Source organism: Zophobas morio, unplaced genomic scaffold (assembly GCF_036711695.1).
Source record: "Zophobas morio isolate AGI-343-1 ecotype UQ-CSIRO unplaced genomic scaffold, CSIRO_AGI_Zmor_V1 ptg000059l, whole genome shotgun sequence".
Lineage (NCBI taxonomy): Eukaryota > Metazoa > Arthropoda > Insecta > Coleoptera > Tenebrionidae > Zophobas > Zophobas morio.
In genome coordinates, this window is record NW_026972164.1 from 318,777 (window position 1) to 330,360 (window position 11,584).

At 30.1% G+C, this 11,584-nt stretch overlaps 3 protein-coding genes across 3 annotated transcripts; 1 reads left to right on the forward strand and 2 right to left on the reverse strand.

Annotated features, from left to right (window-relative positions):
* Positions 1 to 107: 107 nt before the first annotated feature.
* LOC135143484 (multidrug and toxin extrusion protein 1-like) lies at positions 108 to 4,215 on the reverse strand. The gene is made up of 15 exons (XM_064075355.1): positions 4,144 to 4,215; positions 3,953 to 4,051; positions 3,748 to 3,893; positions 3,551 to 3,701; positions 3,336 to 3,414; positions 3,169 to 3,281; positions 3,045 to 3,120; positions 2,894 to 2,971; positions 2,528 to 2,589; positions 2,382 to 2,477; positions 1,131 to 1,234; positions 867 to 990; positions 699 to 755; positions 471 to 649; positions 108 to 243 (listed from the first exon to the last, which is right to left on the reverse strand). The coding sequence occupies exons 1-15, from the start codon at positions 4,190 to 4,192 to the stop codon at positions 181 to 183; spliced, it is 1,476 nt and encodes a 491-aa protein (XP_063931425.1). The 5' UTR covers positions 4,193 to 4,215; the 3' UTR covers positions 108 to 180.
* Positions 4,216 to 7,155: 2,940 nt separating this feature from the next.
* LOC135143466 (U3 small nucleolar ribonucleoprotein protein MPP10-like) lies at positions 7,156 to 8,521 on the forward strand. The gene is made up of 9 exons (XM_064075327.1): positions 7,156 to 7,223; positions 7,280 to 7,434; positions 7,486 to 7,577; positions 7,627 to 7,800; positions 7,855 to 7,926; positions 7,994 to 8,109; positions 8,168 to 8,229; positions 8,302 to 8,402; positions 8,468 to 8,521. The coding sequence occupies exons 1-9, from the start codon at positions 7,156 to 7,158 to the stop codon at positions 8,519 to 8,521; spliced, it is 894 nt and encodes a 297-aa protein (XP_063931397.1).
* LOC135143473 (uncharacterized) lies at positions 8,469 to 10,115 on the reverse strand. The gene is made up of 8 exons (XM_064075337.1): positions 10,016 to 10,115; positions 9,684 to 9,920; positions 9,544 to 9,631; positions 9,234 to 9,364; positions 8,979 to 9,176; positions 8,847 to 8,917; positions 8,729 to 8,786; positions 8,469 to 8,665 (listed from the first exon to the last, which is right to left on the reverse strand). The coding sequence occupies exons 4-8, from the start codon at positions 9,360 to 9,362 to the stop codon at positions 8,561 to 8,563; spliced, it is 561 nt and encodes a 186-aa protein (XP_063931407.1). The 5' UTR covers positions 9,363 to 9,364; positions 9,544 to 9,631; positions 9,684 to 9,920; positions 10,016 to 10,115; the 3' UTR covers positions 8,469 to 8,560.
* Between the last annotated feature and the right edge of the window lie 1,469 nt (positions 10,116 to 11,584).

Consider the following 11,584-nt stretch of genomic DNA (forward strand, 5'->3'; position numbering starts at 1 on the left):
GTTCTGTATATTTCACGTGATCAATCAGTAAGAAACCGATATATTTACAATATCAAATAAGAATTATTCTTTTATTAGTATATAGCCCACAAGCCAATCAAGGCAAGTTTTTTTAATCTGTATATTCCACGAATTCAATCGGTAAAGGATCGTTTATAACCAATAATAATTCATTTATCCCTATTCGTCAAGATTTACCAATAAAGGGCGACCATCTTCTTGGATACTGTTGGAAATACAGTTCTAGGATTGGTGCAATATATGTAAGCTTAAATAATATATATCACAAAGTTTATTATGAAAAAATAAAAACTTTTAATTAAATAGAAAAAAGTTGGGAATGCTTTAAAAAAATTGTTCCCCTAAAAAAAAAATTAAGCTTAAAAATAAATATTTCAAATAAAAATAGTTTAATGAATATCAATAAAAATAGTAATAATAGTAATAACAACAACAATAATAATAATAACTTGAAGGCTTTCAGCTGTCACTCTTTCAATGGCTTCTTCTGATAACTTTTCGAAGTTAAAAAGCTTTAAAGTAAAAAAGGAAGCAAAAGAATGAAGAAGAAGAGCCACGGCAGGGCCGAGCCAAACGCCCAGCAGTCCCAGCCGCACTACAAACCCAAGCAAAACGCTTAAAGGTAGTCCTGTTATTTCTATGTAATCAATAATAGTTTTGTATCAATTAACTTTTACCAATAACGTAGAAAGCTATAAAAGAATAGGAAGCACAAAGAATTTGATAACCACATCCTGTAATAATAATAATAGTCATAATAATAGTAATAATAATAATAATAGTAATGATAGTAATAATAATAATAACAATAACAATAACAATAACAATAATAATAATAAGAAAACCTCTAAAAATAGCAGCAAAGGCGCATTCCAACGAATCGACGAGTTGATAACTTGCAAGGACAGGAAAAACTTTTTCAGTTTCTATAATAATCTGCGCGTCCCTCACAAAAAAGCTCGGCAAAATCTCGTTTTTTTAAGGAAATAGATAAGCTGAAAAAGCTTCTATAATAATAGTAACATAAAAAGTTCTTAAAAAAAAAGGTTTCAATATGGATATGTAAAAGAGGTCGTATAAACTTTATAGTAAAGCAATACATAGGATACCTTCATTAATGAGAATAAAAGAGCGCAAAAAAGAAGACCCACAAAACCCGCCAAAACTAAACCGATCATAGCACTTTTATAAGCCTGCTTTGCACGCCCAGCGCCTATTAGAGTAATAAAATAATGTAAAATAGCATAAAACTATAATGGAAAAAATATATAATAACCCTACAAAACTACGCCTCTACTTATCTATTTTGTTAGAATCTGGTTATATATAAAAAATACTAAAATACAAGTCAAAAAATTTTCAAACTTTACTAAAGTTGTACTATAAAATTATAATAACTCAAGAATCCAGCAATAAGTTTTCTATATAAACTGCTGGAAACTATAAAAATTATCAAAATTACTAATAGTAAAAGTTTATATTTATTAAAGCAGTACTAAAAAAAATTTATAACAACATTTTTTTTTAGTGAAAAAGCTTTTCTCTTTAAAAGTTTATATGAACTAAAAAAAATAATCAAAACTTTAATAGTAATGAATAAAAGTTTTTATTAAGTGGCTAAAATAATATTTATGATAATGCATATATAAAAAAAATTATTAAATAATAATTAAAAAAAAACTGTTTTAAATATTTTTTTTAATATAATATTTATAATTTTTTTATATATTTTTTCATACAACAGAGAAAAAGAGGAGAAGCAATTCAATCTATTTCCCGTAGAAAAAAGGGATTTATACCTTCAGGGGAGAAGTATAGAATGTGGGACAAACAAAGAAACAAGCGCTATCACACGTGAAATACCACGTGGTATATGAGAGTTAACTCCATATATTTAAATAAATTAGAAAAGTATTACTTGTCATGAATATTTACTTTTTAATAAAATTTTTTTTTTAAGTATATAAAGTTTGGTTTTAATGTGTACTAAAAATATATAACTTTTAAAAAATAAGAATTTATATTGCTAATGAACATGTTGATAATAATGCTTGTAAGAATAATAAATATATAAAAAAGATATGGTTGTAATTATATTTAAAATAATAATAGTAGTAATAATAATGATAATCATAATAACAATAACAATAATAATAATAATAATAATAATAATAATAATAATAATAATAATAATAATAATAATAATAATAATAATAATAATAATAATAATAATAATAATAATAATAATAATAATAATAATAATAATAATAATAATAATAATAATAATAATAATAATAATAATAATAATAATAATAATAATAATAATAATAATAATAATAATAATAATAATAATAATAAACCTAAAAGGTTTGCCAAGTAAACACTAATAGCAGTTCCGATTCCGGAGTACCACATATACGTAAAACCAGTAACGTTAAATAATATTTGATGCGCTCCTAAAAAATTAATAATAATAATAGTAATAATAACAATAATAATAAATAACCAAGGGTAATATTATTGTTAGGGAGTAGCCCGCTTAACGCAGCTTGAAGCTCAAAAGCCCACCTGAATATGAATATAAAAGTATAATATTAACACTTTACATATTAAATATACATATAAAAATAAAGAAAGTTAAAATAGTTAAAAAAAAAGAATATAAAACAATAAATTGAAGTTGTTACTTTTAACACTAATCACTGCTGCTTTCTTTAAAACGGCAGCAATAATAATAATAATAATAATAATAATAATAATAATAATAATAATAATAATAATAATAATAATAATAATAATAATAATAATAATAATAATAATAATAATTATAATAATAATAATAATAATTATAATAATAATAATAATAAAATACCACTCGAGACACATTTGAAAAAGACAAGGCAACCCAAAACTTAAAGCAGTTTTCCAACTAAAAAAAATTTCTTTCGACCTTAAAAAAAAAATTAAAAAAAAATAATAATAAGTTTTTATATATAAGAAAGGTTAATAAAGTAATAATAAACCATCCGTCCGAGGGCCAAACTAGTTCAAAAGATTTTGTGTACTTCGAATAAATTAGAAGCACGCAAGGACTGCTAACTGTAATAGTTATAATAATAATAAATAATAATAATAATAATATCTTACGTGACGCAAGACTGCGAGCAAAAGCCAGGCCTTCCAATCCATAATTAGTGCAACGCAAAACAAATAAAGAAAATCCAATATTTGTTATATTCGTAATAATAGCAGGTAAAATCCTGTAATAAAAATATTTGTTTATAAAAAATATATAAAAACGAATTCAATGTTACATTTGAAGCACAGCGCCTTGAGTGATAAAAAGTTTCTTCAGTAACTCATAAAACCAGAGCGCGGGAATAACAATTATCGCTATATAGTACAACTACCGTAAGTTTTATAAATAATAATAAAAAATAAACCAAAAAAACATTTAAAGGGAAAATGTTATGGTATTAAACATAATCAATCCATCGGTTTGCAAAAACCAACTTCCTAATATATAAACCTGATCTACAATAACGCTGTGCATAGTCCGATATAATAGGAGGTTGGCGTAGTATATAAACGAGAATTGTTTTTGAAAACCAATTTAATATTGAAACCGGTACAAGAAGAAGTAACAAAATAAGAAAGTAACGCTGAAACCATCGTCCTACCTATTATTAATAATAATAATAATATAAAAAAATAAATTAAAATTACTTGTTGTTTATCTCCAGCACCATTTGCTTGAGAACACAAAGTATCTAAACCACCGGAGAGGCCAAATCCAATTGAAATTCCAAAAACATTCATATACATTGATGCCAAAGTGGCACCTTCCATAAGTTCAATTCCGAGATACCTACCTCGAGTAAAAAAAATTAAAAAGGTTTACGTACAAACAAGAAAGAAAAAATACTCTTACCAACTAGTATAGTGGTGGTAATGGAAGGAAGATATTCTAATATTAGTGTTGTTATTACAGGCCAACTTAGCTGAAGAAGAATCCAAAGCTCTCCTAAAGCTGTAGTGAACATACTTGTTTAGTTACAAATGTAAAGAAATTATTATTCTTTTTAATTATTAATTTTATAAAGTAATTAAATATTTAGATACTTCTGTTTTTAAAATGACGGTCTCCAAAAAAATTACTGTTTGAAGTCATTATTTAAACAAAACCGATAAAAAAGAAGCTTCCAACTTATAAATTTATTCGTTAGAAAAATAATATTAAATCTTCGCACTCATGAAATTCTGCTGTTAGGAACAATCCAATCAGCTATAAATTACCGTGCGCGGTTCGAGACTTTTATTTTAAATTTTCCGTTTCAGTATTTTTAGCAAAGTAGAAAAGTTTACGCTCATTTTAAACTGTTGCAACTAATAATATATTTTTATAAGCGCTGTTAAATGTCAAATATTAATTATTAAACATTTTTTTATAAAATAAATTAGTATTTTATCCGGCTCAGAATATTTTTTTATTGCTTTTACATAATTTACTATTAATCACGGTAATAAATGTAAAGTTTGCTAAGGGATTTTTATAAAAATAAACATATAGCGCTTGCAGATTTTAGATTAAAGGTTAGATTGGAGGATAACTTCTTTCTAAAGTCACTTTATCAGTTTTTTTGCCAGTAACGAAGGTGATATGAAGATGACGAGACATTTGGTGGTGCCACAACCGTGTACTTAGTGGGCTTACGACTTATTAAATTGCGTAAAGAATTTTAGAATTTTACGGCTTTGGAAAGCAAAAATTATTAAGTTAAAAGTTGATGAAGTCAAAAGATAATCTGCGTTTTGCTTTCAAAGGTTAAAGTTTGCAACTGCTGTAACTCCGAAAAATTGGTTTAACATAGTTTAGTAATTAAACATGTAAGTGTTAGTGATATTATAACGTTAGTGCGACGTAAAGTAATTAAAGGCTTGTTCTTTTTTTTTAAAAAAAAATGTTATTAGACCTCGAACTGCTTAAATGGAATTTCAACCCAAATATGCCCAACCTTCAACCATGCAGAGTTGATTATTTCAGAATCTTACTACATAATTAGAAAAAACCTAGGCTGATAATAGTTATCAACGGTAGTTAAATTTTGCTGCACAGCATGTACGTCACAGTTAGTTACTGAGAAAAATTAAATACAGCAAATTAAAAAAGAATAGTTTGCTTTCCGAGTAGGACATCTACCTTTACTAAGTTTAAAAGAAAAAGCACCTCTCGGTGCAAACATATTTTTAAAAATAAAGTCTTTACCTTATAAAAGAACGCGAGATAGTATTAAAATGGGAAATTTTAAAGACGTCATTTATATAAAATGAAACTATATAAGAATTTGTGGTAACTACATTGAAAATACAACGCGAGAACAACTATTAAGCACTTTTGAGGAATAGATAAGGAAGAGCGGGGCCGCCCTGTTTAAAGAGTATAGAGACCGGGATTTAGAACTTTCTGGTATTATTGCGCTTGGGGACTTGTTACTCTTTCCAAAACAGAAAAACTTTTTTCTGTGATTCTATATATAATTGGAGCTGTAGTTTCGTATCTAAAAAAAAATTGGTAGTAGTTGGAGAGCAAGGCGACTCCTCAAACCTCCAATTTTATAGAAAATTTATAAAGTAACATTTTCTCCCACTACGAGACCACGTAAAAGTTGTTTTATACTTCTTACATGTAATTATTAAGATAATATTCAAGACTACAGGTTTATAATTTTTTACTATTTAAACAACTTAAAATTGTTATTCACAGCTCTGGTGTCTCATGTGCTTCACTGCAGACGAATTGTGTTTATTGATGTTATAGCACGTGGTTCGCACAGTAGATTTTAATTTTGCGTAAACAACCAATTTAAACCTTTATAGTTCGTTTTTTATACTTTTCATGCGGAAAGACAGCCTTAATATTAACTTAAAAACTGAAGAGTTTTCTTGGTTTTTTCTAAATCTATGCAATACCCCTGAAAATTTTCTTTTTACGGAGGATTCCACCAATATAAAGGTTTTATTATATAAATTTTTAAATTATTATTTTTGCCCTTACATTTATATTTATAATCTAGTTAAGAATAATAATTAAACAAATTTTTGACTGTGCAAAATCGTTGGAACCTAAAAATAACGTGCTTTGTCCCATTGAGGAACTTATTATTAAGGATTTTAATAGTGTACTCAGTTAATGCTTTTATGGTAACGTTTAATTTTATTCAACTTAATTAAATTAGGATCAAATATGGGAGGAACTTAAACTAATGAATGTTAGGGTTTTGAATTTTTTAAGAAAAAAGTATAAAACGCTGGAGCTTATCAATAAAAAAAAAACTTTGACTGAAAATGCCGATTCTACCAAAACACTTGCGGACGTACAAAAAGGGAAAAAGGAAAGTTACAGTTTGAAAAGCGTTGTAAACACACAAAGTGAAGAGATAAATTCTCAAACAAAAATTAAAGAGAAAAAAAATTCTGTTGTGGATGATGAATTTTTTAAAGTTTCGGTTATCATAGTTAAGGTTTTACTTTTTTATTTTTATGAGTGGTTTTTGCAGGAACTTGAAGAGTTTTTAGATGAAATGGAAGATAAAGATTCTAAAAATATTTTAAGACATAGCGATCCTGATGGTACAGATGTTTAGCCATCGCTGTATCGCGAACTTTTGATGTATCAAATTTTGTTTAGATGATTTGGATGTTGATTTATTTATTGACTATAAAAATCCAGACCAATCCGATTCTATAAACTTTTACCGGGACGAAAGGAATCTGTCTATCGACTTCTTGATTTTTAATTTCTTTATTCCTGCTTCAGGATAACTGAAGCTGATAGTGGAAATATAAAGAAAGAGGAGTTAATCGGGGGGGAAGACGGTTTTGACAAGTTAGACGGCGATACGTATAAAATCAACGTCTGATGCTATTTATTTTTTACTATAATTTTGTTTGATTCTTTTAATTCGATGAATTATAGAAACCTCGTGAGTTGTTTGCCACAAGCAATGAGCAAACTAACGACGCCATTTCTATAAATCAAAGTCGGTTAGAGAAAATCGAGGAAACGATACACAATCTGGAAGGCAATTTTCCCCTTTAAGTTGTTAGCCCTTTTTATAATTTTTGGACAAAGAGATGAATCTAAAGAGAAAAAGTTGGCAGCTTTCCGGCGAAGTTTCGGCAAAGAGTAGAGGAAAAGACAGGTTTTTAGCTTTGCCGATTGTTGTAGTAATTACGGTTCTAATAATTTAGTTTACAGCCTGTTAGCTGAAGACTTGGATTTCCAGACTACCCTCAAGCCGGCCCTCGAAATTACAGAAGAGTTTACATTAAATTTAGAGCAAAAAATTAAGTATCGTATTCAAAATTTACTTTTTGATGATGTTCAACGCAAAGATCCTCTTCCTGTCTCCGGTCCGATCTTGTTTTTAATATTTTTAATCGTTCTATAGAATACTTTTTTAGATTATAAGCCGAAAATTGTGCTTGATATGGAAAAAAGCAAGCTGAGCTTAGCCGAGATTTACGAGCAGGAATATCAAAGGGAAACTTTCCAGGTAGATGTTTTTTTTTTAAAATTTGATTATAATAAAAAAAAACTAAAAGGCGGTAACGCCTGCTGTTGAGCAAGAAAAGAATAAAAAATACGACGAGTTAGCCAGATTGTTCGAATCTCTTTCACGCAAATTAGATGCCTTGACGAACGCCAGCTTCACTCCGAAGCCGCCCAAAGAGGAAGCCGTTGTGATTGTGAACGCCCCGTCCGTCCAAATGGAAGAGGTCCGTCCGTCCATCCTTCCCTCTCTTTGTCCCCACTGACGGTCAATCGCGTAGGTACTTCCGGCCGTCGTAAGCACCACCCAGCATTTGGCGCCTGAAGAAATTCTTCCGAAGGACAAACATGAGGTTAGCTTGAAAATTCCGCCCTTTCGGACTCTATATTCACTTTTTTTTTTAATTTTTTTTTGATTAGCTTAAGACGTCCGGCGAGAAAGCTAAAGCCGAACGTAATCGTCAAAGGCGACTAAAAAAGCAACTGATGCGCCGAAAGCAAAAGGCTCGTGAGGAGGCGCTGCAAAAGAAATCCAAGTAAGCCGTTTATTTCATTACTGCTTTACGCACTTTTAAGTAATACATATATTTTTAGAATCAATATTAGCGCTGCTAAAAAGTACGAGTCTCTACAGGCTTTGAAAAAAATCCGCGAAGGCATGCTTCAATTTTTTTTTTTCACCTTGGGGAGAACGTGATTAATATTTAAATCCCATTTTTGTTTGGAAGGTAAAACGAAAAGCGCCAAATTGGGGAAAAAGGGCGAGACGCTCCACTACGGCTCCTCGGCAGCTTTTTTTTCCAAATTAGGAGAGCAAGCCTACGTGGATGTATCTTTTTTGTTTGTAATTTAGGTTTTATAAAAAATTATAATTAATCATAAAAATAATTGAAGCACAGGAAAAACGCTCCCGAGACAAAATTTAAGGCCGCCAAGTTTAAATTGTGAAAGGATTGTTCCTGAAATGTTTTTAATATTATGTTTGTTTTATGGGCCGTCGTTGAGAAGGCATCGCTTCCTGAATAATAAAAGATCTGCTGGACGAGTTGAGAAATACTCGTCTATTGCCTGCTTAACGATGGCGTGTGATTTCTGTTAGTGTTAATTTTTAAATTATTTTTAATTGGGAAAAATAAATAATTTTAAAGTGTTGACCGAGTCGCCCGCCTTCATCGTTGAAAAATATAATTCGGCTATCTCAACCTCTCGCTTTCTACTAATTTTTAGGGGTTAAAATAGTAGTTAATCTGGCACGATTGTTAATGTGAACTACCGCACTTTTTTGTCGTCGGGTGAGCCTTCGCGCATCCCGTCCATCACCCCCGCGAGATAGCGAACGCAAATCTTTGGGAAAAGAAAGAGATATTAAAAAAGTTTTTAAAAAAAGGATAAAATTTCAGATTACCTTAGCGAAATTGGGGTGAAAAGCGGAGATTTTGCAGCACACTATTACGCTTTCTTCGTCGTTTAAGATTATTTCTTCAAGACGCTCTTCCTTAATTAAATTAGTAAGCCAATTACATAAAGCCAATGAAAACGTGGCTTCTTCCTTCTTAATATTAACTTCGGCCACTCCAAATGCGGTGGCCATAAGGACCACCGACTGTTACGACAGCAGTGGTCAAACAAGAATTAATTTGTTTGATGTTAAAAAAAATACCAGCGCGTCGGTGTTTATCTTTAAAAAAATTTTTAATTTTTCGAAAAGCGGTGAAGTAGTTAGAAATTCATTTTTTTTAAAATCCGAAAGAAGTTGGTGATAAATTAATTGAGCCATGTATTTTCGCATCTCTAATTAATTAAAACAGTTGAGTCACGTGTTTTCAATAAGTATATAAATTTTTTAAAAGCATTTTTCTTAAGGGAATTAGCTTAGCAAACTTTTATTAAGCAAGGGGATTAAAAAATCTTATTATTATTAAAAGACACGCCGAAACTCGTTTGGTTTAGCCCTCCAAGTATTAGAAAACCTGAAGTAGCTGGTTTATCAAAAAGATTATTGTACACAGTTCTTAAGCATCGCAGTTGAGTTTGCAGCGTTATGAGACTAGTTGTTAACTATTCAGTTTTGCATTTAATTCATAAGAAAAATCTAAGAAAAAATATGAACCTGAAGAAATTTGTTATTTTTCAAGCCCCATTCTTTCAATGCCAGTGCGAGATTTTTCCACAAGGCAAACGGAAAGTGTTCATTTTTTAAAAGTGTTTCCAAGTATAAAAGACGAGCTTCTTTTAATTGATTTAAAGTTTTCAACCTTCGTAGGCGGGGTTTTACGTTTTTAAGAATAGAATGAAAAGTTTCAGAAACGAAATCCCAACAAGGTCCATCAGAGGAGGCTTTTATGAGCTGGATAATGTTAACTTAATTTTGAATATAATACAGCTACAATAAGAACTGTAATCCTAAAGAAAAGAAAAAATATACAACAGTCAAAAGTAAACCCTCTCGCTGTAGTCGACCCAACCTAAACACTTTTTTAGTTGAGGTTCGGTAAGGTTAAAAACATCTTTGCTTTCTGCTATTTGAAAAATAGATATAATAGAAATAAATTGTTTTTCTAAATCTTTTGAATTTGCAGCAGTAAAGCTGCCTAATTCATTACTACTTTGATTACAATTAGTCTTACAGCCGCGCATCTCAAGTTAAAATAAATCTCCTTTTGCCTATAGCGCGACTTACAGCATGAAAATACAATTTTTTAAAAAAAATTTAACACCAAAAACAAGCGGAATTACCACGAACCTGATTGGGTTGTAACAGGCATCGGCATACTACGGCCGCCCGGCGTAAGGAACCACAAACCACTTAATCTGAAATCCCGAAACCCTGCTCTGCTGCCCTTCAGTGGAAGGTTGGGCGCCAGTGTACGCTCTTTATAGAGCTATAATGACTTTCTCGAAGGACTGGAAAGCGGGAGATATCTGGCTTAGACTCCCCATTTGGCCTAATGTGATGAAATTCGCTAGAAATTTCCGCCGGGAGAGGCAGCCTAAGAACCTAATACCACTTGGAGACGTCAGCCTGTCCTACGGTCAGCCGACTTTGAGCTTTCCACCCAGAAAGGAGGAGCCCGACCCCCGTATAGTGATATTATGAGTCTACACATATACTTTTAAGGGATTTTGTTTTTATTAAAGCGTAGCTATAGCGGATGGATTATCCATTAAGGGTTAAGGAATTATAAATATGTAAAAACTCTTGGCTAAATAAATAACTAATTTTTTTTTAAATATTAAATTTATTTTTAAGACGTTATATTGGATGGTATTACCTCCTTTAAGTTGCAGAAAGTTCATTTTATTCTGCTGGGCTTACAAGTCTTTCTTTACCATTGGGTTCATTTATCATTATATACTTTTTATAGCTCTTTTATATTTAACCCTTATACAGTTTATTTAGCTCAGATTATTTCTTTTCCTAAAAGTTGGCCTAAATCTAATCTTATAATATTTTAAATATAAGCCTAAAAAATTGGGGCTAAGCCAACCTACTATTATCATTTTAAATACTATTAAGTTAAGATTTGATTTTTACTTTTAATTGACTTGCCATTTACTGTAGGCCTGTATTTAAGATCTTTGTTTTGGCTGACAGTTGTAACTGATAAAACTAGTAATAAGAGAACATACAACTTACGGCTCCCTTAAATTCCCCCACTGTTAAGATGTTAAACGTAATATTTTATAATATTTTTATTAATGTTAAAAGTAACGTGAGTAATTGCGAACAAAATCAAAAAATATGAGCTGACTGTTAAAAACTTTTTAAGCACATACTTTTAGCTACGAACTTGGTAAAAAAAAGTGTCTCGTACTAAGCCTTTTTTCGTTTTAGAGTTATCAAAGGACTTAACATATTATACATGAAACTAATTTAAATCAGTTATTAAAACTAAATTTTTTCTAAAGACTATTGTGGTTAAAGTTTTAAAGCTATAAAAAGTAATTATTAGTTAGCTTTCTGCCAATAATTAAATCTGCAACAACTTTAAGAGAACACAACATTGCTTT